At 65.1% G+C, this 27,652-nt stretch overlaps 3 protein-coding genes across 11 annotated transcripts in view; all 3 read right to left on the bottom strand.

Moving 5' to 3' along the window:
• Window positions 1-397: 397 nt before the first annotated feature.
• MAPK12 (mitogen-activated protein kinase 12) lies at window positions 398-9,346 on the bottom strand. Of its 3 annotated transcripts, none has more exons than XM_081130513.1 (12): window positions 9,158-9,346; window positions 8,895-9,024; window positions 5,948-6,006; window positions 5,091-5,202; window positions 4,969-4,998; window positions 4,670-4,717; window positions 4,000-4,114; window positions 3,712-3,783; window positions 3,527-3,606; window positions 3,368-3,446; window positions 3,097-3,270; window positions 398-977 (listed from the first exon to the last, which is right to left on the bottom strand). In XM_081130513.1, the coding sequence occupies exons 2-12, from the start codon at window positions 8,907-8,909 to the stop codon at window positions 898-900; spliced, it is 864 nt and encodes a 287-aa protein (XP_080986639.1). In that variant the 5' UTR covers window positions 8,910-9,024; window positions 9,158-9,346; the 3' UTR covers window positions 398-897. The 3 variants fall into 3 exon arrangements, with proteins under 3 accessions (XP_080986639.1, XP_080986638.1, XP_080986640.1); XM_081130512.1 differs by having other exon boundaries at window positions 9,099-9,343; XM_081130514.1 differs by lacking the exons at window positions 5,948-6,006; window positions 8,895-9,024; window positions 9,158-9,346 and adding an exon at window positions 5,682-5,785.
• A 1,944-nt stretch (window positions 9,347-11,290) lies between these two features.
• MAPK11 (mitogen-activated protein kinase 11) lies at window positions 11,291-18,487 on the bottom strand. Of its 4 annotated transcripts, none has more exons than XM_081130515.1 (12): window positions 18,309-18,487; window positions 15,620-15,749; window positions 15,483-15,541; window positions 15,306-15,417; window positions 15,203-15,232; window positions 14,565-14,612; window positions 14,357-14,471; window positions 13,969-14,043; window positions 13,648-13,727; window positions 13,168-13,246; window positions 12,899-13,072; window positions 11,291-12,534 (listed from the first exon to the last, which is right to left on the bottom strand). In XM_081130515.1, exons 1-12 carry the CDS (start codon window positions 18,422-18,424, stop codon window positions 12,455-12,457), a joined length of 1,098 nt encoding a protein of 365 aa, XP_080986641.1. In that variant the 5' UTR covers window positions 18,425-18,487; the 3' UTR covers window positions 11,291-12,454. The 4 variants fall into 4 exon arrangements, with proteins under 4 accessions (XP_080986641.1, XP_080986642.1, XP_080986643.1 ...); XM_081130516.1 differs by having other exon boundaries at window positions 13,969-14,040; window positions 18,309-18,482; XM_081130517.1 differs by lacking the exon at window positions 15,203-15,232 and having other exon boundaries at window positions 18,309-18,473.
• Window positions 18,488-22,316: 3,829 nt separating this feature from the next.
• Window positions 22,317-27,652, bottom strand: part of PLXNB2 (plexin B2) — a 30,286-nt gene continuing 24,950 nt past the window's right edge. For all 4 annotated transcript variants that reach the window (XM_081130763.1, XM_081130762.1, XM_081130761.1 and 1 more), the window contains 12 exons: window positions 27,236-27,302; window positions 26,975-27,121; window positions 25,760-25,916; window positions 25,533-25,633; window positions 25,365-25,449; window positions 24,905-25,059; window positions 24,659-24,819; window positions 24,418-24,565; window positions 23,875-23,939; window positions 23,695-23,770; window positions 23,267-23,341; window positions 22,317-23,182 (listed from right to left, as the gene is read on the bottom strand). In XM_081130763.1, coding sequence (XP_080986889.1) covers window positions 23,078-23,182; window positions 23,267-23,341; window positions 23,695-23,770; window positions 23,875-23,939; window positions 24,418-24,565; window positions 24,659-24,819; window positions 24,905-25,059; window positions 25,365-25,449; window positions 25,533-25,633; window positions 25,760-25,916; window positions 26,975-27,121; window positions 27,236-27,302 — 1,342 coding nt within the window. In that variant the 3' untranslated portion in view covers window positions 22,317-23,077. The remainder of the gene's footprint in view (window positions 23,183-23,266; window positions 23,342-23,694; window positions 23,771-23,874; window positions 23,940-24,417; window positions 24,566-24,658; window positions 24,820-24,904; window positions 25,060-25,364; window positions 25,450-25,532; window positions 25,634-25,759; window positions 25,917-26,974; window positions 27,122-27,235; window positions 27,303-27,652) is intronic.

Genomic DNA, 27,652 nt, shown 5'->3' on the forward strand with positions numbered 1-27,652 from the left:
AGGTCGGGCTCCAGAGCCCCAGCCGTTAGAGAAAGGTCACCCCAAAAGGAGAAACAAACCCGTTGCGGCTCAGTGGTTAGAGCGCCCGCCCGCGCACCGGGGAGTCGGGAGTTCCATCCCCCACCCCACGCCCCCACCCCGTTGGGGTCATGGATGTGTCTCTTCCATCTATGTCTCTCCTTCCCTTCCTAAAAAAAAAGGGGGGGAACAAGCCCTAATGGGGGGGCTCCAGGCTCCGGGCTCACTGGCACAGAACAGGGGAAGTGGGCGCGGCTCTTCGTGCCCTGGGAAGGAGGGGCTGAGCCCCCCCGCTGGCCTCCTTCCTCTGCAGGGCTGCGGCTCAGAGGCCCAGAGGTGGAGTCCAGCCAGAGAATCGGGAAGTGAAGCCAGAGTGGGAGCTCTACAAAAGGGTTTATTTCCTCCCAGCCCTGTGGGCACACCACAAGGACAAGCTGCATTCCAGGCTGGGGTGCCAGGAGTCGTCCCTGAGTCAGCGCCTGCGCCCTTCCTGTCCTTCCTTCTCAGCCATGAGCTGGGCCTCAGCGCGGTCCCAGCAGGCAGGCCCGGGAGCCAGGCCTCCATCCCAGGCCCCAGCCCATCCCACCCGAAGGCCTTGACGCTTCTCGCTGCACCCCGCTCAGGGGACCACAGCTCAAGAGGCCAGCCCCAGGCCGGGTGGGTGTCCTGTCCAGAAAGTCCAAAGGCTCCTCCAAGGTTAGGCTGAGGTGGAGGCCTGAGAGCAGGGCCACAGGCTTGGGGGATGGGGTCCATGGAATGAGGAGTCTCCTGGGATGCAAGCCCCAGCTGAGGTCACAGGAACAATCCCCCCCTTCTAGGTGGAAGTGCCAGCCAGGGTCCCCAAGGCCTCCCCACCACCCCCTCAGGGCCCAGGGGTCTTCACAGGGATGTCTCCTTGGAGGCCTTGGCCCCCAGCTGCCGGGGAGGCCTGAAGCTGAGCACCTCTTTATATGTGTCACCTGGAGTGGGGTGAGAGAGATGGAGAGTCATGGGAGAAGGGGTCCAATTGCCCATCAGAATCAACAACCCCCCCAAGAAAAATAATAAATAAAAATAACCCCTACAGTTCACACCTCTTCAGACACCAATGACCTGAGATAAGCGCTACACCCAGCTCACCGGTGCTCACTGACCAGTAATAAGTCCCATGAGAGTCCAGTGAGGGTGGGGGTGGGGAGAGCTCCTAGGCCCAGACCACTGACCTAGGGGCCCACCACCCCCAAAACATCAGGGTCAGAGGCAATTGCTGGGGTGTAGGCATCAGGTGGGTTTCTTCGTCCCATACGTGTGACTTCGTCCCAGGCCACAGTGACTGTCAGCCCACCCACATTTGTCCAGTGACTGTCCACCCTGAAAGGGCTCCTGGAACTCAAAACCACTGTCCCTGAAGCAGCCGGCAGGCCTTGGCCCGCACAGCCTGCCCTTGTGAGCGAAGGTGTCCTAGGGATGTAAACCAATGTGCTCACTCAAGTAGCGGCTCAGAGTCCCGCCAAGACACACCCCAGTCTCTGGATCCAGAATATCTACTTACGATTAATGAGAGGGATTCCCACCCACCTTCCTCACCAGGTGGTCATGTTCCCTGAACTATGTGCCTGGAGTGAGCCAACCAAAGGTGGGCCCAGGGGCCTGCTCTACTCCCCTCTGACCAGTCTGCAAATGGACTGGTTCTGCTCAGCCAACCCAGCCTTTCACGCTCACCTGGCTGGTGAGGTGCCAGCTTGGGGGAACACGGGTACTCCACAGGCCCAGCTCAGGACACACTGTGACCTTAGAGCAGGTGGTCTGAGAGTGTATCCCCTCTAATCCTAAGGCAGGGGCCATCCACACAGGGAAGGTTTGTGTGAAGAGGCCACTGCTGCAGAGCTGGCTTTTTTCCCAGGGAGACAGGAGGTGATGAGTGTTTGCACCCTAACCCGGAGCTCAGTCACAAAAAGGCCACGTGTCCACCATGGTCTGTAGTCAAAGCAAAGCTCTCAGCATGGTTTGTGTGGGCGGGGACCACAGAGAGGATCCTGTGGGCCATGTGGTTTTCATGAGATCTTTTTTTAGCAACAAAAAACTTCCATCAAACCAATCTTAAAAGCACAAAACACAGCACAGATAAGGACTGAGCCCTGCTGGAGGCACCAAGGAACCCAGAGGATCTAAGGAACACAGTTTGGGACCCACAACCCAGCCAGCCCCACCCATGCCCCCTTGTGCAGGACTAAGGCCCTAGGTCTGAGGCAGAGCCAGGATGGGGCCTAGCACACAGTGGCAGCCATGTACCATGGTGCCGGCGGTGCTCACTGCTGCTCTCAGGCATGTCTGCACCCCCAGGCTGGTCCTGCAGCCACCAAGAGACCAAACCCAGCCCTCATGGCCAGCCATTCTGGAATGCAGATGGACAAGGCCAGTTCCAGCATAGGGGCGTTAGGGCCACAGCAGAGGGAGGCCTGGGGACTGACCAGGCAGGCATCCTTGAACCCAGCTTGAAGCTGAGCAGGTGTAGTTTGACCCTCAGAAATGAGGAGAGGGGCCCGGTGTTAGGGCATGGCCAGTGCAAAGTCTGAAGGTACAGAGCAGCTATAGGGGGGTCTGAACTGCTTACAGAGGCTATAGGGGACAGGGCTGGGGACTGGCTGGGGTGGCCCTCATCCGCTAGCAGGAAGTGAAGGGTATGTAGTTGTTCAGGTGCAAAGGTCATGAAAGGGGCAAGGAGAGACAAGGGCAAGTGTAGGCGGTGTGAGCAGAGGCCTGGGGACAAGCCGGCCGGGTCTGTGGCCTGGACAGGAAGAGGTAGGCACTGGAGAGGGGAAGTGCTCACAACTGCCCTGAGCTTGGAGCTGCCCCCTGTGATTTCCAGAACTCATCCTGTGCTCCTGTGTGTGCCGGGCCCCTGCAGGCGTCCACACTCTCATCTTTCAGCTTCAGCCAGAGGTCACCTTGGCCAGGACGCACTGCTGTCAGAGGTCACACTGCCCTCTGACCTCCTGTTGCATCCCTTACCTGGCGAACCCAGGACTCTGAGCCCTGGCAACCTGCGTGGGGTTCACGGGGTCCAGCCAAAGGCCCCTCCCAGAGACCCCCACTTACGCTTCCACTCTTCCAATGTGCGGTCCACATCATCAAAGGATTCGTCATACTTCTGGGCCTTGGGCTCATCCTCTGTGTCCTGCAGTGACTCGAAGTACGGGTGGGTCAGAGCCTCGGCGGCTGTCACCCGCCGCTCCGCATCCAGCACCAGCATTTTCTCCAGGAGGTTCACAGCTGTGGGGAGGGCAGGTCAGGCTGGGCAGCCCAGAGGGCCCCGCACCCGCCCTAGCACCTGGTCACTGACCCTACACTCCCCCAAGTCCAGCCCTACCCAGGGGGCTTGCATTGGTCAGGATGGAGGCAAAATCCTTCTTTTCCAACTCGGGGAGGCCCTTCATGTAGTCCTTAGCCTGTGCGGGAAGAAAGGGTGAGGGGCCAGCTCCCAGGCCGGCCCAGGCCCCCCCCCGCCCCCGCCCAGCTCCCCACTGACATCTGCACTCTTCAGCCTCTGTACAAATTCATCGGGAGGTGTGCCTGTCACCTTCAAGATCTCCTTCAGCTGGTCCAGGTCTCGGCCGAGCTCAGGAGCACAGGGTGGGCCAGAGAGCAGGGTTCACCCACCCACCCAGCCTGGACAGTGTGTCCCGCCCACCTGACCCCACAGGTGTAGGATACGGTCGTTGCCCTTGAACAGCGTCTTCCCTGTGATCATCTCAGCCATGATGCAGCCCGCAGACCAGATGTCCACTGAGACAGAAGGCCCTTCATCAGGGCTCTGTGGGCCGAGGGTGGGGGAGGGACGCACAGGGGGGACATGGACACAGGGGCCATCTGGTCTGCCACACCTTCCTGGCTCCAACCCAGCTCAGCAGCCTCCAGAGGAGCAGCCATGGGTGTGGGGAGGGAGGGTCCAGCCTGGGAGGCTCAGGCAGGTGGTGGCCCCATCTCTGGGCAGTCTCTCACCTGTCTGTGTGTAGTGCATCCAATTCAAGATGACCTCAGGTGCCCGGTACCACCGAGTCACTACATATCCAGTCATCTCGCTGTCTGCCTGCCTGGCCAGGCCAAAGTCCAGGATCTGCAGCCAGAATCAGGAAGGTGGGGCAGAGGGGCTCCGGGGGAATGAGTGGGCCAGCCTGTGGCCCAGGGGGCCCCAAGGGGACTGGGTACACTGGGTCTCCTGCCAACCCTCCAGGGCCTGAGGTCACAGCCATGGACCCTCAAGCCCTCCCATGGGTTCCTCCCCATGGCCACTGCACCTAGCCCAACAGAACTTGCCTCCCCCCACCCTTAGGACCAGGCTCCCAAGGGGTCTCCTCTCCCTGTTTCTCCACTCCATGTCCCCTAGGTCCTGACAGGCACCTCTGGGGAGGCCTTTTGGGTCCTGCTCTGGCTCAGGCATGAGGCACTGGGGGACGCCTCCCCCCCCTCACCTCAAGCAGGTATGGGAGTGTGCCCGATGCCACCCCCCATCAAGTGCCTCCCCAGGGTGCATCTGGCCATCAGCTGCTCAGCCACTTCCTCACCGCTGACCCTGGGCCTAGGCCAGCCCTCCTGCAGGTTTGAAGACAGAGGGCTTGGCAGGCAGATGGCCAGGTGGGGAGGGAGCCCAAGTCCCCCACCCAACACACACCTTCAGCTCACAGTCCTCATTCACTGCCAGGTTACCGGGCTTCAGGTCCTAGGGGCAGAGGGAAGGTGGCTGTGTAGCCTGGCAGCAGGGGTGCAAGTGCGGCACCGGGGCAGCAGCTGAGCCTGGGAGCACACCGACCGGGGAGGGTGGAGGCGCCTGGGCCCCAGGGCTGTGCCGGCACTGTGTGACATCCCCACTGGACCCCACTGTGCCCTTACAGGTGAGAAACGGAGGCTCCTACGAGCTGAGCCCCTCGGACGCCCACACAGCCAGAAGCTCCCACCAGCACCAGGACTCACCCTGTGAATGATGCCAGCAGCGTGGATATACTGTGGGGACAGAGAAAGGGTCAGCCGTGTCATCGCACTGGGACCTCACAGCCACGTATCAGCCGGGGGGCCGCCCCTCCTTCAGGCCTCACCTTCAGTCCTTTCAGCATCTGGTAGACGAGGAACTGGATTCGGTCCTCACTCAGCTTCTCATGCTTCATGAGCTTGCCCAGGTCGGTGCCCATGAACGGCATGACCAGGTAACTGCGGGGGGGGGCAGGCTCAGGCCCAGGAAGACCCCCAGTCCTCCACCTCCCAAGAACATGCCCCACCCCAGAATGCCAGGTGGGCAGGGACTGTGCCAGGCAAGGGGCTGGGAAAGAAGTGCCTATGGGCAAGGTGGGATAACAGGGCGCTGGGGTCTGAGGGGCAGGCTGGGTAGGTGGAGGGAGATGAAGCGAGAGACATTCAGCACCTGGCCAGGACACTGAGGCCAGCATGGGTCCTTGACCTCTGCAAGGTCAAGCAGTGGGGGACCGGTCCTCCCAGCCCGTCCCAGGCCAGGTCCCTGGCTCTTGGCCCACAGCAGTGTGAGCCCAAGGCAGCCACAGGGCAGGCACCATGCCTCTCCTCCCCACCCCTCCTGCAAAGGTCAGCAGCTCCAGTTATGGCCACACACTTATTGCCAGGGCCCACAGCCCAGGACGTGCCAGTTCACAAATGCTCGGGTCCAAGGCTCGCACCTCCAGCACTGGAGACAGCCTGGTGCCAAGCGTGACGGGAAGAGGAGGCCCAGGTTCCACCTGTCTGTGCCAGTGCTGTGCGTCCCAGGGGCACGTGGCAGGGAGGTGGACTGTGGTGTGAAGATGGGTGGGCAGTGTGCATCCCGACCCCCAGGGAGAAGCCTACCTTCAGCAGGCCCCCATGCCAACCCAGAACCCAAGGTTGGCACCCAGGAGTGACCCAACACCCCTCCACCTTGCCCGGCCAGCCCCAAACCAGTACTCACAAGTCTGTGAAATCATCCAGGGTCTCGTCCGGAGTGAACACGTCCAGCAGCCCGATCACCTGGGGAGGAGGCAGGAGCACCAGGTGGGATGGAGGCACACCCCCCAGGCTGGCACTGGGCTCCAGGCAGGAAAGGCTCCTGCAGCTGTCCCCATCTCCCCCCACTGTCTACAGGGCCAGCTCTGCCCACTGGCAGCACCACCCAGCCCTGGCACACCTGCCCACAGACGCGGGCTATTTTTGGAGGGTGACAGCTGGGATCCTCTGGGGGAGGGGCAGCTCCGAGTCTGGATCAGCTCCCAGCCATCCAAGGAGCTCTAGTTCCTTAGCCCTTCCTCCCCCTTCCTGTCCCCATTGAAAACCTGGGAACAGGATGGGGACAGCCACCCAGGGGAGAACCGACATCCGGCAGGTACTTTCCAGAGCTGGGCTTCTGCTAGAGAGGCCCAAGTAGGCAGCAGTGTGACCAAACCAACAGTCAGACCTGGCCCTGCAGACCCCCGGTCAGGGGTGATGGATAGCGGACAGGTAATGGGACAACTGGCACCCAGGGCTGAGGGTGACAGGGCCTCCAGGGACCCAGGGAAGCCTGCACGTTCGAGCAGCAGAGGAGCAGGCGGATGTGCCCTGGGGGAGAGGAGACACCTGGCAGAGGACATGCGAAGGGTGGCGGAGGCAGAAGAGAGAACGCCACTTCGAGCACTTGAGGAACATGGGGAGGGAGGCCAGGTGGCCGAGGCCCAGGCCAGGGAGTAGCCAGGCAGAGGCCGGAGGGAGCCTGAGCAGGCCCTCGTGTGCCAGGTGAAGGTCTGGCTCTGATGCAGAGCGGACAAGGAAGGGTTTAAGCAGGCGTGACACCGAATGCGGGGACAGACCGGAGGGAGGCGAGAAGGACACGAGGTGAAGGGGCAGCTAAATGGCCACTGCAGCCACCAGGACCAGAGTCAGGGGTGGGGGGAGGCACCAGCGGGATGTCCAGAGAGGGGCTGGAGGCAGGTGAGGCCCGGGGGGGCACCGGGAGAGTCTGAGCAGGAAGAGGGCAGCCGGAGACTAGAGGCCCATCAGGACGAAGGAGACCTGTGCCTCTGAGGTGCAGAAGCCCAGTTGGGGGCAGGACAGGGGGAGACTGAAGTGGGGGCGTAGGGGCAGAGCAGGGTATAGGGCAGCTCCTCCACCTGCTGCTGGACGTGGCCTCTCAGAGCTGGTTTCCTCCAAGGAAAGAGGCTCCACAATAGGCCAAGTCTCCTACTGCGTGCAAGGTGCCCTGGAAGCAGCAGCACCCACCTGCCGGTGGGTCAGCTCGAGGGGCAATGGTAGGACCCGCTGACACTGTGGGGGAGGCCCCAGCACAGGCCCAGGGGGAGCAGACCTGAGGAGGGGAGCCTGGCAGGGCAGGATGGGGGTGGAGGGGGAGCGGTGAGGGAGGGGGCAGGTGAAACCTTGGGTAGAAGAGTCTGCCCTCCCGGGACAAGGCCCGGGCGTGACCAGGCGCGATGGGGAGATAGCGAGGCCCAGGCTGGGCTGGTGGCCGCCACGAATGGATTTCACCAGGGACGAGGGGACTACTTTCCTGGGGGACTCCTTTTCCTGAGGGGAGGCTGGTGACTCCGATGACCCAGGAGGGGCCAGACCATGTGTCAGGAACACGATTAGCCAGTGTCTGGGTGCACAGACCACAAACCCTCGGACTGGACCCAGATGCGGGTGAGGCAGGAGCGGCTGAGGACTGAGGGTTGGGGAGGGGCAGAGTTCTTGGCGGCAGGGGATCTGCGTGGAGAAGCTCCCCTGGCTGAGCAGCTAGCAATGGCCACCTGAGAGGCCCACGGCAGCCACCTGTGGTGTTCCGTGGGCAGGTCTGACAACAAGGGAGGCCTTTCCCCGGTGGGAGCCCAGGTCCTCCACTCCCCCACTGTCCACAAACCCCAGCCGGAGACGTGAAGGAAGCCTCCGTGTGTTGGCCTCCGTGCCCAGTGCCCCCCACACACCAGCTCCCCAAACCCTTCCATCACTGGAGACCCTCAGTCTCTGAGGTGACAGGGCCGGGATGTCAACTCCCACTCCATGCCTAGCTCTGCGTTCCCAGGGCTCCCAGGCCCAGGCCACTCAGGAGGTGGAATGGAGCGGAGCGGGCTCAAGAAGGGGGCCGGATGGGCTGGAGAGGGCGCCTGGGCTGGGGCTGGGAGACACACCTGGAAACAAGGAAGGGGCTAAGTGTGCCTTCCAGGAAAAGAGCTCCACAGAGTTTCAGGTGAGACCTGGACCAGCCTCACCTCTGCCAGGGCAAGTGGCCATCCCCTGACCAGAGCCTGGGCTGCAGGGCCAGATGTGGCCCAGGAAGAAGCCACGGTGAGCTACGTCCTGTCCAGGCACTGGCCTGGGAGGAGAGGACTCCAGCCAGGGAAGCAGTCTGTCTGTCTGGCTCTCTGGCCCTCCACCTCCGCCCACCACCTGGGGGACGCCTAAGTGGCGGGGCTGGAGGGACTGGTCCTCTGGGGCGGGATCTGGATGTGAGCGCGCGGGGCGGGCGCTGTTGGGGCGCTGTCGGGGCGCTGTCGGGGCGCTGGGGGGCCGCTGAGGGGGCGCTGTCGGGGCGCTGTCGGGGCGCTGCGGGGGCGGCGGGGCGCTGTCGGGGCGCTGCGGGGGCGGCGGGGCGCTGTCGGGGCGCTGTCGGGGCCGCGGGGCGCTGTCGGGACACTGTCGGGACACTGTCGGGACACTGTCGGGGAGCTGTCGGGGAGGCGGGGCGCTGTCGGGGCGCTGTGGGGAGGCGGGGCGCTGTCGGGGCGCTGTCGGGGCGCTGTCGGGGAGCTGTCGGGGCGCTGTCGGGGAGGCGAGGCGCTGTCGGGGCGCTGTCGGGGAGCTGTCGGGGCGCTGTCGGGGCGCTGTCGGGGCGGCGGGGCGCTGTCGGGCGCTGTCGGGCGCTGTGGGGCGGCGCGCGGCGCACTCACGTTCTCGTGGCGCATGTGTTTCAGCAGGCGCAGCTCCCGGTAGGCGCGCTTGGCGTACAGCTCCGACTGGAAGGGCCGGTACAGCTTCTTGATGGCCACTTTGGCGCCGGTGCGGCTGTCCACGGCCGAGCTGCGGGGCGCGCGGCTTAGCGGGCGGATGGGACCCCGGCCCGCCCCCCCAGGACCCGCCCGGCCTGCGCTCACCACACCGCGCCATAGGCGCCCGAGCCCACGGGCTGCAGGTCCTGGTACACGGCGCGCACCTCCCAGGTCGTCTTGGTCACCTCCTGGCGGTAGAAGCCCCTGCGGGCGGGCGGCGGCGAGCTCATGGGTCGGCGGGACTCCCGGGGCCCCCGCGTGGAACTCGGCTCCCGGCTCTCCCCTGCGGTTCTCGGGAGCCGCCGACCCGACGCCGGCCCGTGGGGCGCGCGCGGCCCCTCCCCGGTCGGCGGACCAACGGGCCCCCGGGCCGCGCGCACGTGACGCCCCCGCCCGCCCGCCCGCCGGCCCCTCCGGAAACCCGAGGCGGCGGCCGCGGGGGCAGGACCGAGGCGGGGCGGCGCCCGGGGGGAGGGGGGGGAGGGGAGCCGCCGCAGCCGCGCCCGGCCTGGAACCGACGCGGCGCGGACCCCGCGCGTCCCCCGCTCGGGCTGAGCTCGGCCCGGCCCGGCCCGGGGTGTCTTCGCAGGGAACCCGCGGGGCGCCTGGCTCCTCCTTACTAACCGCGCCCCAGGGCGCGGGCCGGCCCCTAGCCTCGGGTCACTGTCCACCGGCTCCGCCAACGTCCACGCCCCCACCACCGGGTCCCCCACCCCTGAGGCCCCCGAGCTGAGCACTGAGTTCCAACGCCCTGCGTTCAACTCCCCACCCACCCAGCATGCCCCTGCCCCTGGGCTGAGCCGTCCATCCCCTGCTGTGTGGCTCCCCAGCGCCTGCCCTGCCTGCACCCCCTCTTCCAGATGGGGGAGGCGGTGCTGTCTCCCAGACAGGCTGCATCCCCAACACCCCCCCCAGGACCCCTGACCCCAGGCCTCCCAAGCCCGGGAGCCAGAGAGGTGGTCCTGAAGGTCCCCTTTGGTCCCTGTGCACCACCAGCTCCCTCTCCCCGCACTTGGGGAGCCTGCTCCAAGCATCTGCAAGTCCTTCTGCCTGTCCACCCGGCCAGCTTCCTCCCTCCGGTTTGCCTTTCAAAGCCCTGCCTGAGCCTCTCCGCCCTCTCCAGGGCGGTGTTCCTGACCCCAGGGGTGACGGAGGGCCCTGCCCTACTCCAGCTTCAGTGCCCCCTTACTTCTAAGTGGGGGGATCATCCTTTCACAAGTCAGACCCCATGCTGGACCAGACAGGTTTTGAAGGGCAGAGCCCCGGGCCCCTCGCACATGCTCCCCCTGCCCAGCGACCCAGGCCTGAGAGGGAGTGGGGTAACAGGATCCAGGGCCCCTGCCCCGCCTGCGCTGTGCCCTGCCACCATGAATCAGCAGCTCGGGCCCAGCCAGAGCAGCTTTACACCTGGGCTGCCTGCTGGTGATGCTGAGCACTCAGGAGCTGGAGACTAGTCGGTGGGGCAGCCGGGGGTTGCTGGAGCCAGCACCACCTGTACCCCATGCCCTTCGTGTCCTGGGCTGCCTGTGGCACTCCACCTGTCTCCTCCAGGAAGCCCCTAGCTGGCCCCCCTTACTCCCTGCAGTGGGGCCCAGGGGTCCAGCAGGGTTCCCATTCCAACCAGACCCCCAGGTGGGGCATGCCCCATTTCCACTGCCATCCCCCCCCCCCACACACACACAGAGGACCTGGTGCAGCTTGGTCTCCAGGGGTTCCCTAGGACTAGAAGCCCAGTAGCCACACTGCCCAGACCCCTGGAGGTCCAACTCCCAGATGGTCTCCACCCCCAAGGCCCGGGGCAAGGGCGCAGAATGTCCCTGTCCTGGAGACACCCTGCCTGACCCCTGTTGGGGACCAGCTCCCCCCCCACCAGAGCTGCAGTAGCTCAGTGTGTCCAGAGAGCTGAAGTAGCCCTTTTCCCTTATCCAGGAAGGAAAGCTATTTCTCCCACCCCACCCAGCCCCAGGCAAGGACAGGCCTTTGCTCCCAGAGACCCCTCAACGATCCCCCAGCAGCCTCCTTGACCACTGAGTGAAGGGGCAGGTCTGGATCTGGACCAGATGCAGGGTTGATTTGTGGGAGGCAATCATGCCCCTCCCCCCCCACACACACAGACCTCCTGATCCCATTGGCCTGGGTGGAGCAAGGAGGGTGCTGAAGACGGCTGCTTGTCTGACTGGGGACCCAAGGGATCTGGTCCGTGCAGTGGTCTGGTGCAGCCAGGCCAGCTGAGGGTGTGATGCAGGGAGACAGAGCAGCGGGACAGAGGGACAGCACCTGAGGCCTGGGACTCGAGATGAGCAAGAGGAAACCTCTTTTATTGAGACACCCTGGTGCAGGCACATGACATTTAGACCTCCCTGGGTCCTGCAAGGTAGGAGGTCACCAGCTGACACCTGCCACCACCATGGGACAGAGAAGACTCACACCTCCAACACATGTGGAGCAGGGGCCTGTTCTAGAGGCTACTGGCCAGCTCCGTTCTGGAAGGAGGGAGAACCAGGGCCGACTCACAGACCAGAGCACCCCGGCTCTCAGCCACAGGTCCAGGGTCCAAGTCCAAGTCCTCCTCAATGTGTGCCAGCCCCCCTGGCGTCCCCCCACTCTCATGCTCGCCAGCTCCCAGCTGGCACTGTGCCCTCATGCTTTGGAAACCCAAGGAGAATGCCCTGGCTTTTGCTCACACGGTTGTCCCTTGCCCACCTGAGCCCCCTGCATGCTGCACAGCAGGATCTCAGCTATGCCCCCATGACATCAGACACTGGGGGAAGAGAGGCAAGTATGGCCACCCCAACTTGGGCCTCTTGCTGGTCAGAGCCACTAGCCCTTGGGTGTCCAGAGATTCACACGTGCTTTCACATGTAAATACCAGGAACACACATCTGGGCACACATGCCACACAACACAGGAACACATGGCTCTAGGAAGAGTCTGATGTGGCACTCCGTGGCTGTCCCTGCTCTGGCATCCCCTAGGGAAGACCCTGCCCATCTCTCAGGCCTTTGGGTCTCAGCATTTCTCAGGGTAGCCCCCTACTTCCAGGCTGAGCAGCTTAGACCACTGAGACCCGTCCCTTTGAATCTTCAGGGGGCCCTGGCCCCAGTGCACCACCCCCAAGAGACAGCCCACTGGGACTGAGATCTGGAGACAGACACGCTCCCCAGGGGACCTCCTAGGCATCCGTGTCCCCCACAGTGAGATCCCAAGGGAGACCCTGGTTGTTGGGATGTGGTAGAAGGACCAAGGAAGTCCAGGACACTCTGTCCAGACTCCTACACCCACGGCTTGCACAGGTGCACACAATCATGCATTCATACGTGTGCTCAGACTCCCACAGGGGGGCAGCATGCCAGGGGTCCCAGGCGAGGGGTCAAGTGGTGGGAGGCGACCCTCGTGGGAATTGGGCAGGCCGAGGAACTGGGGTGGGCGGGCTCAGGCCCCTCCTTGAGTTCCAGCGTGGCTCACTGCTCAATGTCCAGGCTGCCTGGAGGCTGCGGTGGCTCTGGGGGCTTGAAGCTGAGGACTTCCTGGTAGGTGAGTTCTGGGGGTGAGGGGAAAGGTGAGCTTGTGCTGCCACCAGCCCAGTGCTCCCCGCATGCTTGTCTGGCGCCAGCCACCCAGCCCAGGCCCACCACCATCTGAGGGCAGCCACAGCCCTTGGTCCTTCCAGAGCCTGCCCTGGGTTGCCCCCATGCTCTGCTGGACATACCAACCCTATCTCTGCTTGGCCCACCCTGGAGTTGGCAGGAGGTGGTGGTGTAAGTTGTCCCCCTCCCACACCACCCTGAGGATGAGCCGAGGCACTTCCTACAACAAACAGGCAGTGCCCGGCCTCCATGGGAAGGCAGCCCTCAGGCCCCTGGGCTCCACCTCCCACCATTTCCTTCCGGCCTCCCCAGGCCCACCCTTCCACTCCTCCAGAGTGCGTTCCTTTGCCTCAACGCTTTCGTCATAAGGCTCGGCCTCGGGCTCATCATCGGGGTCGTGGTACTGGCTGAAGTAGGCATGGGCCAGGGCTTCAGCTGCACTGACCCTCTGGTCACTGTCCAGCACCAACATCCTTCCCAGGAGGTCCACAGCTGCAGAGTGGCCAGGAAAGAAGGGGGGAGTGGAGGTCAGCTCTGCATCCAGGGCCAGACATGGAGCCCAGCAGAGACCCAGGGCCCCTCCTCACCCAGGGGGTTGGCTCCACGGAAGATGCTCCTGAGATCCTTCTGGGGCATGGGGGGCAGGGACTGGATGTATGTCCGAGCCTGGGGGCACAAGGGGAGGGCCTGAGGGGGCTGCTCACCCCCTACCTCCCCTGGCCCTAAGCCAAGCAGGGGCTTACCAAGAGAAGCCCCCACACTCATTCACTCCAACAGGCCTGGGCAAGGGGATGCGCAGACCAGACCTGGACCTGGTGCTGCCCTTCTGTCCTTGGCCAGGGCACTGTTGCAGGTGCTGTGATTTTACCCTCACTGTCCCTCATGACAGGAATGTCTTCCCCTGTTCGCCTGCTTCCCACTGAAGGGGCCAGGCACCTGCCTTGGGCTCTTTTCCACTGTGGTCTGTGCTCCCCACAAGGGCTACGCCTCGTCCAGTCCCACACTGCCCTTCCTCCAGAGGGCCAGGGAGCCTGGTCAGCCGAGGAAGCTGGTGGCCAGTGACTCACGTGTTCCGAGGATATCTTTTCCAGAACCTCAGGGCTGGGTGTGCCCACCACCTCCATGATGCGCTTCAGCTGGTCGATGTCTGCCTGGCTCAGGAAATGCCCACTGGCCAGGCATGAACCCTTCTCAGTCCCCCGGACCCCCTATCTTGGGGCACTGCCCAGAACCTGCTCTCCGACAGCTGGGGACAGTAAGCCCAGGTGGCACGGCATGGGGGGTAGAGGAGGCAAGGCTGGTCAGAAAGGGCGAATACCACCCCTCGACCCCCATCAGAAGGAAGGGGCCCTGGCTCAACCCTCCTCCCCAATCTGGGCCAAGGATACAGTCACTGCCCGGGAAGAGGGCCTTTCCTTGGAGCAGCTCAGCCATGATGCAGCCCACGGACCAGATGTCCACTGCTGGGGGAGGAGTCTCCGTCAGTCTGTCCACCCCAAGTCCCTCCTCAGAGAACTGGGGGGCTGCCTGCACTGTGTCAGCCCAGTGTCCCCAGCTGTACCCAGGTCCCCTCCTCCTCTAGACACAACCCTGGGCAGGAGGAGGGGTCAGCCCAAGACCCATCATGCTCCACCCTTCTGAAGGTCTATTTCCCAACTCTGGCCCCAGGCCTTGGGTCCCCCAAGACTGGAACTCCCCAGGTCCTTGGCTTTGCTCTCCACTGGCCCTGGCGTGAACTCTGCCTGGCCTCTCTGGCCCCGCAGGGGCTGACATCACCTGTCTGGTTGTAGTGCATCCAGTTGAGCATGATCTCAGGGGCCCGGTACCAGCGCGTGGCCACGTAGCCCGTCATCTCCTCGTCTGCCTGGCGTGCCAGTCCAAAGTCCAGGATCTAGAGCAGGCACCCAGGTGGTCAGTGCCCCCTCCAGAAAGGCCTGCTCAGTGCCCTGCCACCCCCCACCCCACCCCCACCCCCAGCACTCACCCTGAGCTCACAGTCCTCATTCACAGCCACGTTGCTGGGCTTCAGGTCCTGCATGCAGGATCAGGGTCAGGGTCAGGATCATGGTCAGGGTCAGGGTCAGGGTTAGGGTCAGAGTCAGGGTCAGGGTCAGGGTTGGGGTCAGGATCGGGGTCGGGGTTGGGGTCAGGGTCAGGATTAGGGTCAGGGTCGGGGTTGGGGTTGGGGTCAGGGTCAGGATTAGGGTCAGGGTCGGGGTCAGGGTTAGGGTCAGGGTCAGGGCCGGGGTCAGGGTTGCGGTAGGGGTCAGGGTCAGGGTTGGGGTCAGGGTCAGGATTAAGGTCAGGGTCAGGATTAGGGTCAGGGTCAGGGTCGGGGTTGGGGTCAGGGTCAGGATTAGGGTCAGGGTCGGGGTTGGGTTGGGGTCAGGGTCAGGATTAGGGTCAGGGTCGGGGTCGGGGTTAGGGTCAGGGTCAGGGCCGGGGTCGGGGTCAGGGTTGCGGTAGGGGTCAGGGTCAGGGTCAGGGTTGGGGTCAGGGTCAGGATTAGGGTCAGGGTCGGGGTCAGGGTTGGGGTCAGGGTCAGGATTAGGGTCAGGGTCACGGTCAGGGTCAGAGTTAGCCGGCCCTGCAGCGCCAACCCTCACCCTCACCCGCACCTACCCGGTGGATGATCCCGGCCGAGTGGATGTACTGCGAGGGGAACACGGAGGTCAGGTGCCCGCCCCCAGCACCCGGCGCCCGCCCAGCCGCCCGCGGCGCCCACCTTCAGCCCGCGCAGCAGCTGGTACACGAGGAACTGAACGTGCTCGTCGCTCAGCGCCTGGCACTTGACAATGTTGTTCAGGTCGGCGCCCATCAGGGTGGTCACCAGGTACCTGGGGGGGGCACCATCAGGACCGAGCCCTGCCGGCCCCGCCCCGCCGCGCCCGGCGACACTCACACTTGGCTGAAGTCCTCGATGGAGGTGGCCGGGGTGAAGACGTCCAGCAGCCCGATGACCTGGCGGGAGGGTCAGGATGGCGGCCCCGCTGCCCGCCCCGCAGGGAGCCCCGCAGCCCCGCAGGGAGCCCCGCTCACGTTCTCGTGCTTCAGGTGCTGCAGCAGCCGCAGCTCCCGGTAGGTCCGTCGCGCGTGGATCACCGACTGGAAGGGGCGCGACAGCTTCTTCACCGCCACCTTCTGGCGGAGCCGCGCGTCGTAGGCGGAGCTGCAAGGCGCGGGAGGCGGGGACGCGCTGGGCCGGGGTCTGCGCGGACGCCTGGGGACCGGCGCCTTCCGCCGCCCTGCGCGCCCACCCAGGGGCGCTGGCTCCGGCGAACCCCGTGGGCGCGGGGCCGCAGGGCCCCAGTGATGAGAACGCGACCCGCGCGTCCTCTCTGCCCCTCCCCGTCCTGCTCCGTCCTGGCCCTCGAGGGGCAGCGCGCCCTCCGCCCCACCCCCTCCAACAACACACAGGCGCCCCAGGGCGCCCCAGGGCGGAGCCTGGACCTTTTGTCCCCTCACCCCAAAGACTCTCACCCTCCACCCAGAGCCAGGCTGGGGAGAGTCTCCACCGGCCAGGATGGAAATAACACCAGGTAAAGAGCACAGGCTGTTCACACTGCAAAGGGTCCCCCCGCCCCCAGAGCCGCCTTCAAAGCCTCTGGGTATGGCAGGAAAAACTGGCATCATTATTTGTAACAGTGAGACAGGAGCCCGCAGGAACCGTGCGGGGGGGGGGTGGGGGTGTGTGCATCGCCCCTGGCCCAACCCCAACCTGCAGAGGTCCAGGCCCTCCACCCACCCCACACCCCACGCTTCACAGGGGGCTCGACAGTCACTAGCATCATCCTCAAAGGCACATGGTCCAGTCACCCCCCTCCCCACCCTCCGCAGGTCCCACTGCACTCAGGATGGGGCCCTGCTGGACCCACCCCCTTTGTTCAGGCTGCTGCTCTGCTCCCGTCCCTCCCCTCCACCTCGCCTCCCCTCTCTGGGACCTTGCCTTCCCCAAGAGTGAGTCGAGTCCACACGGTGCTAGCAGCAGCTCCTGCAAGGCCAGGGGTGCTCATGGGCCCAGGTGGTGGCAGAGAAAAGCCAAGTAGGTGCCTGGGGCGTCAGTGCCCCTTCCCCCAGCCTATCGCCTGCTGGGGAAGGTCCCAGTCGCTCCTTCGGGTCCCCAAGTAGGGGAGTGGCCCCTCAGCTGGGACAGCAGGGTTTTTTTGACTAATTGTGTCTATGCAGCCAAGTGACAGGGATCTGGCCCTGAGCCGACAGCTTCATTAGAAGAACATGGGAGCCCTGGCCAGTTTGGCTCAGTGGTCAGAGCATGGGCCTGCAGACTGAAGGGTCCCAGATTCGATTCCAGCCAAGGACATGGACCTCGGTTGCAGGCTCAATCCCAGGCCCCAGTTGGGGCTTATGTGGGAGGCAACCCATCGATGTCTCTCTCTCTCTCTCTCTCTCTCTCCCTCCCCCCCCCTCTGAGAAGCAATGGAAAAAATATCCTCCTGTGAGAATTAAAAAACAAACAAACATGGGAGCCCAGGAGGGGGCCATCACCTGCACTGGGCCACATCAAGTTAAGCACAGTGGAGAGAGACCTGGGCTGCCCCTGGAACTCCCAGAAGGCAATTCTGAGCCAGATGCAATTCCAGCAAGGGCTCTATCAGATCCCCCCGGAGCCACTCACAGGCGGCCCTGACCCTCTTCTTGCCCTTGGTGTCTTAGAGATGGAGATAGAGGCCTGTGGCTGGCTGGAATGCCTGAGATGGCCAGCCTGAGGTTCCTGACTGCCCGCCAGGGACAGGGTGAGATCAGAGGCCACAGGGACCTCAACCCCTGCTCCAGGCTCCAACGCTGGGTCGCAGGGCTGGCTCAGGGAAGTCCCGTTGGTAACCTTCTGACAGAGCCTGGAGCAGTGTCATCCCCCCCCAGGGCCGCTGCAGTGGACAGCAGCCACCTGGCACTGGCCTTGGGAGGAACCCACTGGGTGCTGCGGGGGGGGGGGGGGGGGCACCTATTAACATCCACACCCACAATCAGCCTCACTGTCAGTATTGCAGCGGACCCCAGGCCTTCCTGCAGCCACCTCGCCCTCAGCCCCTCCAGCTTCCACACCCTCAGGGTAACAGGCCTCAGCCAAACCTTCCCCCTTCCCCCTTCCAGACTGTCTTCTGTCTGGGTCCCAGGGCCTGACTGCAGGACTGTGGTCTGAGCTCTCTTGTTTGGTGCAAAAATGGGGTGGGGGTAGAACCCCCTAAGGATTGCAGGGGATGGTAGGCGTCTTTGCTCAGGTCCAAGCCCCATCAGAAGTCAGACCCCTTGCACAACGGGAGGAGGGGGCAGGGCCCCCGGGAAGCCGGAGGCATCCTACGGGGAGGGCCTCGCCCCTGCCCAGCTGGCTTTTCTTTTTCAAACCAAAGTACCCACCCTGGGGCTGGGCCCTCCGCCCGACCTGGGGGCTGCCTGACCCTAGACCAGGCGCACCCCAAATGCATGCTCGGACATTTTGGGGCCCGGGAGACCCGCCCTTTTTGCCGGCTGTGACGCCACCGGATCCGGGCCTGGTGGGGGACAGTCCGGGTGGACGAGGCCGGAAGACGACCCTTGTCCCCGCCCGGGGCAGCGGCGGGCAGGAAAGTTTCCTTCACGCCCCCCAACCCGCCCGCATCCCACCGCCCCGCGCAGGGCCGGGGGCGGTTCAGGGCGAGGCCCCACCCCGCGCCCGGGACCCGCGCGGGGGCGGGGGCGCGCGTCCGGTCCCGCCCCGCCCCCGCGCCCCTACCAGACGGAGCCGTAGGCGCCCGAGCCCACCGGGCGCAGCCCCTGCAGCCGCTGCGGCACCTCCCACACCGTCTTGTTCAGCTCCTGCCGGTAGAAGCCGGCGCGCGGCCCGGACATGTCCACCCGCGCCCCCCGCCGCGCCCGAGCGCCAGCCGGGCGCACGGAGGGCGGCGCGCGGGGCGGGGCGGGGCTCCGGGGCGGGGCCGAGGCCAGGCCGGGCGCCCAGCCCCTCCCGCTTCTACCTCCGGGGCCCACGCACCTCCCCAAACACCCCCCGCGCGCCGCCCCTGCCCGGGCGCCGCGGGTCCAGGCCGCCGCCTCCCCCGGGACCGGCCCCGCACCCTTCCCGCCGGCGCCTCCCCTCGCCCCGCCTCCCTCCCGCCCGCCGCACCCCTCCCCCAGCGGCTCGCTCAGTCAGACGCCAGGCGAGCCGTCGTCGGCCCAGGAAAAGTCAGCTAAGACGACGGGACGCCGCGTCGGGTAGGGCCCCGCGGCGCGCAGATGGCGCCCTGGGTCCTGGCCAGCAGCGCCCCCGGAGGCCTCCTGGCGGACCCCCGCCGCCCAGCGCCTCTCGGGGGAGCTGACCTCCCGGCCAGGCCTTGGGACCCGCCCTGTCAGGACCAGGGACAGCGGCGGCACCAGGGGGCCTTTGGTATGTTGAACCCATTAGGAAACTTCCCCCAAACGAGGCTTCTTCCGCGCCTGGTACCGTTCTCCCTTCCGCAACAAGTGCCCCTCCGCCGCCACCTCTTCCAGGAAGCCCGCCCTGCCTTGCGCAGGTGCCCGGGCTGCTCCCGAGCCGCACTTCGCCCTCGCGGCCGAGTTCCCACGGGTGCTCCGCCAGGCGTTCCCCGCACCTGCCCGGCGCCCGCGCCCCCGCACCCAGGTCCGCAGCGGCGAGGGAGGCGCCTCGGACGCGCGCCCCGGGCGCGCACAGCGGCCGGGCTGCCCTCCCGGGGGCGCGAAGCCGGGCTCTTGGGTCGCCCAACGCTCTGTTTTTCTCGAAACAAACGAACGCCGGAGTTTTTACGGAAATCGCCTGATTTTTAAATATTGGCAATAAAACACGTGAACGCGATGCCGGGCAAACGGACACAGCTGCCAGGACGGCCCGGGCCCGGGGCAGCGGGCTCTGCGTCCCGGCCGCCCCGGCCACCCGCGCACGACCGAGGCCGAGGCCGGGCCCCGAGCCGCAGCCCCCCGCCCGCTCTGGGCCCCCCGAGGGCCCCCCGGGGCGCCTTCCTCGGGCAGCTGAGGTTTTGTGCGGAGTTAATGAGGCTGCGGGGCGCGCCGGGGGCCCGGGAGGCCGGCTTTGTCCGCACCAGCCCGCGGGCCGAGCGCGTTGCCCTGGCGACCGGCCCCGCCCCGGCGCAGGGGTCGGGCCACCGGGCACTCCCCCCGGGGGTGGGGTCGCCCACCCAACGGAGCCCTCTCGGGCCTCCCCTGGGCATCTCTCTGCTGAGTGGCCGGAGCTGACCAGAGTGGAGTAGCCTTCAGGCCGGACACCCTCCCCATTGAGACCTGCCCTGGGCACCCAGACACACCGCCCGGCCCGGGACGCTGGCCCCAGGCGGCCAGGCGCCCACGCTGCCTTCTGGGGAGGACCCCGCGTGTAACAGCGCAGGGGAGCGGCCGGGGAGTTTCGGCAGGGGTGGGGCAGAGCCCCCTGGAGAGGTGACCCCAGGCAGTCCTGCCCCTGGAGGACCGAGCTTGACAAGGAACAGAAAGGAGGGTGGTGGCCACGGTGGGGGGCCGGGGCAGGTGGGGGGGCGCATGGTCAGATTTCAGACTTTTGCTCTTGGGGAGCTCTGCTGGACATTGTCAGTGTCCTCCAGGCCACCAGGTCAAGGTTGCCATGTCCGGGTGGGTCGACTGAGCCTGGAGGGGTGGGCGCTGTGGGCGGGGGCAGCAGCCAGGACTGGTAGGAGTGGGGCTGACAGAAGAGCCCCCCACCCAGGCCAGAGCCCTGGTCTCCCTCCACCCTCTACTGTGACTCACTGTCACCCCTGAATGTCCAGAGCCCAGCCCTTCTCTCCAGATCCACTGCCCCCTCCACTGGTCTGGGTCACACCCTTTCAGCCCCGGGCCAGTCTGTTGGCACTTCTCGCTGAGGTCACCATGAACTTCTAAAATGCTCTTCAGGCTGTGTGCAGGGTGGGGTTCATGCTTTGAATCAGCAAGCAGGGCGTGGCCTGCAACTTGGAAAGGTTGAGGTTGCAGGTGGACCCCTCCTGGAAAACACCCTGACCACCAAGGCCGGCCTGCCCATCCTGTGCACCCCAACATCTGCACGGTGTCTCTACCCTTCACTGGCCCCCTGAAAGGGCAGCCCCTGGATTCCGTCACACTCCTCCCTCCACGAGGCCCCACCTGCTGGACCTGCAGCCCTTCCCCCACCTCCAACCTTCAGAGTAGAAGGGCAGGCTCTCACTCACTTCCCCATCTGCCCAGGGGGCGGGGGGCAACGTGGCCTGTAGGGGTCCAATCTGCAAGCCAGGCCTCCAGTCCCTGCTTCAGGCTAAACACTCCCAGACAGCCCCTGCTTCCGCTTAGCGGGATCTTTCAGATTCCCTGACTAGCTGGGTCTCTGGGAAGGGGGGGAACTTGTGTGAACCACAGCACTGTCATGTCAGGGGTCCCTAGGCAGGGATGTCAGTTGTTTACCTAGTAGCCCTTCCTTGTGGGAGACACCCACACTTGTTCCAAGTGGGTTGAATGGGGCTGCCCTCAGGGAGAGCGGCTTATGACCAAGGCCTCACCAACAGAGACTCCCCAGCCACAGGGATGTGCCCCATGTGGAGGAGACACAGGCTGGGGCTGCCTGCCACTAGCATCCCTGCTGCTGGAGGAAAAACCAGCATGTATTGGAAGTTCAGACGGGGGGGACCCAGACATGTGAACACCTGGATCCAGCCACATCTGAAGCTGGATCACCTCTACTTCCTTGTCATGGAGCCACCAAATCCCTTTTCTGCTTGGGTGGTACCCTTGGAGCACAGGGGCTCCCCCCAGAGCAGGCCCTGTCTGTCTTGCTCACTGCCGAGTCCCTAGTGCCCAGCACAGTGCGTATCGAACAAGGGGCCCAACACACTGATGCTGTGTGCGCACACACGTGCGCCTGATGGGTGCAGGGTGACACGTCTCAGCTCCTGCGCTGCGCAGGACACAGGGACTGGGAAGAACCCCCCTTCCCCCATCACCAGATTCCCAGACAATCCCCTCCCTCCAGCATTAGCAAAGGTGCCACTTGCTCCCAGGTACAGGGCCCTTGAGCCCTACTTATGTCCTGAGTCATCCTGGGGCGGTTCATGGAACAGAGGAGCCCACGCAATGGCCCCACAGCCCTGAGCAGGACGCAGGGCCCTCTATCCCAGAGCCACCCCAGTGCCCAGTGGGGTCTGCATACAGTAGGGGCCTACTAAATGTGCACTGGGTGGGCCCTGCCTGGGAGGTACCCCCTCCTCAGAAAGGAGGAAACAGGTCCCTGCGAGCTCAGGGTCCAGACAGCAGGCTGCCCACACCCACCCCCTGCTCCCACGGCTCCCGGCAGCTCAGCCCAAGATGGGGTTCAGGGGGATGTCATGGCCACCAGGGGCTGCCCATGCCAGCCCAATCCCCCCACTTCCCCACATGGTGAGGCTGCCTCCGTGCACCCCTATGGACCCATAATCCACTCCAGGATCACTTTTGGGCCTGAGCTGCCCCAGCCCCGCTGCATGCCTGAGGCCTCACCTCCCAGCCCCTGACCATCCTATTCGGGGGGGTGGACTCAGCTCAGCCAATGGCTGTGGGTGAGCTTCAGCCTCTACACAGGACACCGTAGGCCTGGCCCGGAGAACCAGGGAGGTGGGGCACCTGAGGCCACCCAAGGCTCTCCTGAGGGTGAGATCCCAGGGCCAGACAGTGTCTGGGGAGGTAGGCGGTGAGCAGGACCAGGACAGGCCCTGGAACAGGGGCAAGTGAGCAGGGACAGGAGACCTGCAGCCCTGTTAGGAACCCAGCCAGCCAGCAGAGTGAAAAAGACACTTGTATTTGATTTACAATAAACAAGATTTACAAAAGGGGTGGGGGTGTCCTGGCCGAGCTCCTCCTGGCCCCCCAGACCGGACAGAGCCTCCAGGACAGCCTGTCTGACAGGCCGAGGCCAGGACCCCCGGTCTGCTGGGTCTCCTCTGGCCGCCTGGGCCTCGACGTCTGACATCCAGCGTGACCTTTGAGGTGAGGCCCGGAGCGCAGTCTGCCCAATGTGCTGGTGCCCCGCGGAGCGGGCCAGGTGAGGTCAGGAAGGCATCGTACCACTATTCTCCTCTGTCAGGCAGGCAGTCTGGGCCCGAGGCCCTGGGGGCTGCAGGCACTCAGACCCCACCCAAAGAGGCCAAACCCACACCGGGCGGCTGCTGGTGCTCAGGAAGGGGGGGCTGAGGCCCGACTGCCCCTAGCGACACCGGGTGGCGCCGGGGGCAAAAGGCACGTTTACAAATAGCTCAGGGGACTCCACTCGGAGACAATGCCCGATGCTGGTTCTTCAGGAGGGGCTGGTGCTGGAGGGCGCCAGGCACTATTGCTCAGGAGAAAGACGCTATGTGGCTACCAACACTGAGGTGGGGTCCCCGCTGCACCCACACTCGCACTCCCCGGAGGGCTCTTCCTCTGCCGGCGGGAGAGAAGGGCTGAGCCCACCACCTCGGACTCCTTACCCAGGGGCTGCCCAATGCCGGCACTGGGCGTCACACACCTGTGCCACCAGACTGTGGTGGCGGAGACCGGAGGTCAGAGGTCTGTGACCTTGTTCTCGAGTGCAGCGGCGATCTGCTGGAGGCGGAAAGCCAGCTGCATCTTCTGGGCGGCAGGGTCCTCCTCCAGGGCGTTGATGATCTGAGTGGGGGCGGGTCACGTCAGACCACAGGCGAGGAGAGGGCTGCCCAGGGGCTGCCACCCTGGGAGGACAGGGCCTCCTACCTCGTCATAGTATTTCTGTGTGTACTGGTAGAGCTGGTGCAGGGCCACAAGGGTGTTCAGGGAGTCCGTGTGCGCCTGGGGAAGGGGGGCTGTGTGACCCAGGGCAGGGAGGGCAGGAAGCTGTCCCCCCGCGGAGCAGGCAGTGGGCTGTGACATGGGCACAGGCAGACACTAAGGGTCACAGCCTCACAGCCCTCGGATACACGGGGCAGCCACCAACAGACTCCCCCGTCCATGCAGACGTGGCAGACGTGGCGGGCTCAGAGCTGACACACCCCCAGCGCACGCGTGGATGGTCGCACACAGGTGCCAAACCAACTGGCCTCACCCTCTGCCTCTGTCCTGGGCGCGCAACACCCCTCACCCTGCACTGCAGTCTGCAGCCCCGGGGAGGAAGGGTCCTCGGGTGCCTGTCTGAGACCCCTTACCCGGGAAATCTCTGCCAAGTGTGTGTTCATGTCCTGGTCGCTGACTTGCACCATCTGTCTGATCCCCTTATAGTAACTGTGGGAAAGGGAGGGGCGCAGTCAGTGGATCCCGAAGCTGCCCACCAGGGTGCTCCTTCCAAGGGCCCCGCCGGGCAGGGGTGGAGGGTGGGGGTCACTCACTCCTCCACCATCTTCTTGTAGGTAGAGATCTCCTTGGCATAGAGCAGCTTGTTGCTGGGAGAGTCCTGTGGGGTCAGAGCAAAGTGATGCCCAGGCCAAGGTGGGCTGGCCGGTGTCCCCGCCCGCAGGCCCCGAGGCAGCCAGGCTCCGTCTGCTCAGGAAAAGGAGGGCAGTACCCCTGCCCAGCTAGACCTGACCGTGCTGACATCGGTTTGTAATTTGTAGTAAAACTTACTTTCCCTGCCCGCGTAAGGAAAGGGTCCCCGGGGGGAGGACAGGACAGGGGTGCCAGGCCGTCACGGAAGACGTCACCCGGGGACCTTCCAGGCTCTGCCCCCCACACCCCGTTACCCTGCACCAGTCTTCTCCTGAGCTCCAAGTTCCAAATGTGCAAATCCGCACCCCAGACGGACCCCCTGGCAGGTCCTGCCACGGCCACGGCCACGGCTTCCCCGTGGACACCGCCCTGTCCGGGACCTTCAGGCCTCCCGGGTGAGGCCCCGACTCCCCTGCCCCCGCCAGAGCCGCCGCGGGGCCACTCACGCGGCTCAGCTTGTGCTCCGTGCGCGTGCAGGCATCCATGAAGGTCTGCGCGATGACCGACAGCGAGGCGTCCACCACCTCGTGGACGTGCACGTCGAAGATGAAGTGAGGGTTCTTGAGGATGTTCACCCAGAACCGGAGGGGTAAGCTGAGGCAGAGTGACGGGGGTGAGGGGCCGCGGGGATGTGCGGGGCGCGGGGGGCGCGGGGGGCGCGGGGGGCGGGCGGGCGGGGAGCCCCACCTGTTGGTCTTCCAGATGTGGATGGTGTCTTCGTCTTTGATGTCGTGCTTCTCCGCCTGCTCGTCCAGGAAGTCGAAGAAGTACTTGACCGCCGGGGGCACGGAAAGGCCGGGCGCCAGCACGCTCTGGAAGAAGTTGTCCACGAACTGCTGCAGCGTGCCCTGCGGGGCGAGGGGGGCTCAGCGCTCCGCCCGCCGCCCGCCGCCCGGCCCGCGCCCGCCCCGCGCCCGCCCGCCCGGCGCCCACCTTGACGGACAGCAGGCGGGTCAGGTAGATCTCGGTGATGGCCTTGGTGCGCTCCTTCTCCTTCACGCTGCCCCGCTTGGACTTGCCCTCCTCCACCTCGTCCGCCGGGCGCACCAGGTGCCACACGCGGTTCTCATCCTCCAGGAGGGCATGGCCTGGGGGGCGGGCGCACAGAGGGGTGACGCCGGAGCACGGGGCCAGGTATCCCTCTGGGCTCGGCAGCCCCCGATGCCGCCACGGAGTGGACACGGGTCCACGCTGACCTCCAGGGGCCAGGACGGGGCAGGCAAGCGGGCCCAGCCGGTGTGGCTCGGTGGCGGAGCACCGGCCCGTGAACCAGGAGGTCGTGGTGTGATTCCCGGTCAGGGCACACGGCCCAGGTTCCAGGCTCGATCCCCAGTTAAAACAAAAACCACAAAACAAGACCAAAAAAACAAACAGGCCAGGGGAAGGAACTCACGCTCCCCGGGCAGGTCCTGCTGGCTGTCCTCGGGCTGCTGGGAGACGCCCACCTTGGACAGGATGAGAGTGGCTCCGTCCCGGACCTGGGGAACGTGGTCGTGAGGAGAGGCCTCTCTCGCTGGGCCCCCCGCCTGCGGGAAGGTGACCCCGAGCCGCCGGCACTCACGTTGTAGTGCATGAGGGTGTTGATGCGTTTCCACCGGCCCTCCCGCTGGGACGTCAGGTCCAGGTCCGACAGAATCTGGGCTGTGGACCCCGGACGCCACTCTGGGGGACGACACAGCCCGGCTCCTGAGACCCAGACGTGGGCCACCCCGCAGGGCTCCCTCTGCTGCCCCCCCACCCGCCTGTCCAACCGGGGCCGGAGAGCGGGCACACGGGGCCCACACTCACCGAGGACCACGCTGTCCACCTTGGGCCAGCGGGAGCAAGGCTGTGTGCGGTACACCTGGTCGATGATCTTTTCCTTGACCTGGGAGATCGTGTCACAGTTGAGGACCTTGACGGGGACAGCGTCAATCCCTTCGTCCTGGACGATCACACTCACTGTCTGCGGGGGGGACGGGGGGGACACGGACACATGAGATGAAGGGCCAGTGAGCCCGCCTGCAGCCCCGGCCACACCCAGGCCCGGCCTCGCCTCCCCTGGCTCAGCAGGACAGAGCAGCGGAGCAGAGGGAGCCCACGCCCCGCGGGCACAGTGGGAGTGCACACAAGCTTGCCACCAGAGACTCGGGGTGCCCAGGCCCCATACACGCTGAAAGCCGGCCTGGGGTCATTGCTCTTAGAGCGTCTCTCCAGCCCTGGCCGGTGTTGCTCGGTGGTTAGAGCGTCGGCCCTCGCACCGAAAGGCCATGGGTTTGATTCCCAGTCAAGGGCACGTGCCTGTGCTGTAGGTTTGATCCCCAGCCCTGGTTGGGCACGTGGGGGAGACACCCCATCAGTGTCTCTCTCTCACATCACCTGTGCTTCCTCCCTCCCTCCCTTCCACATTTCCATTCTCTCTAAAAATCAGTGTGGACGCCCGGCCGAGCGTGGCTCAGCGGTTGAACATTGACCTAGGATCCAGGAGATTGGGGATCGATTCCCGGTCAGGGCACAGGCCCGGGTTGCGGGCTAGGCAGCCGATCAGTGACTCTCTCATCACTGATGTTTCTCTCTCTCCCCCTCCTTTCCTCTCTCTGAAATCAATAAAGATATATTTAAAAAAAAAAAATGAAATAAATAAATAAAAATAAATAAAAATCAGTGTGGAAGAGAGGAAAGGATTACAAAACCAAAAGAAAACAACAACAAAAAAATCATGTCTCTACAGCACAGGGAGGAGAACAGCTCCCAGCTCCCAGCACCCAGCTCCCAGCACCCAGCTCCCAGCACCCAGCTCCCAGCACCCAGCTCCCAGCACCTAGCTCCCAGCACCCAGCTCCCAGCACCCAGCTCCCAGCTCCCAGCACCCAGCTCCCAGCTCCCAGCTCCCAGCACCCAGCACCCAGCTCCCAGCACCCAGCTCCCAGCTCCCAGCACCCAGCTCCCAGCTCCCAGCACCCAGCTGCGGTCCTGGGACCGGCCCGGGGCCCCTCCCCCAGCACGAAGCAGGCCAGGGCTCACCAGGGGCGCGTATTCCACGTCGTCCCCCAGCAGCCCCGTGTCGTTGAGGGTGTACTTGGCCTTCTTCTGCACGGCGTCCACCGGGCCCTTCTCCACTTGGTGCTTGATGGCCTTGAAGAGCTTGTAGAGCGGCTCGCCGGCGCTGTCCTGCAGGGGCCAGGGCAGGCTCAGCCTTGGCTCGGGAGGGCTGCCGCCGGGGCAGGCGCGTGTTTGGGGCCCAGCCCCACCTCGCCCCACCCCCGGCCGCTGCGTGCAGCCCACCTTCAGGTACTGGTACAGGCAGATAGACATCCAGTTGGACAGCATCCTCTCCACCACCGTCTCGGACCTGGGGGTGCAGGCAGGCCTTGTACCAAGGGACCCCAAGGTGGCCCCACACCCAGCTGGCTCTCCAGGTACCCAGGACGGCCTCCCCAGCCATCCCCGTCAGGATGCCCATGTCCAGCCTGCAGCGAGCAAGTGTCCGGCCCCCTCGAGGGTGGATGGATAACCCCATCCTACAGAGGACCGACGCTGGGGGGAGCAGCGAGGTGACCAGCAGGCACCAATGCTGCCAGGGATGCCACCCCACCGTCCCTCCTCCCTACTCCTGCGGCTGCTCCTGCCAGCCAACCAAGTGCCTGGGTGACCCCGCGAAGCCAGCACCTCTGCCCCCGTGCCCCGCCCCGGCCCCCACAC

This window comes from Miniopterus schreibersii (genome assembly GCF_964146895.1).
Source record: "Miniopterus schreibersii genome assembly, chromosome: 2".
NCBI classification, from domain to species: domain Eukaryota; kingdom Metazoa; phylum Chordata; class Mammalia; order Chiroptera; family Miniopteridae; genus Miniopterus; species Miniopterus schreibersii.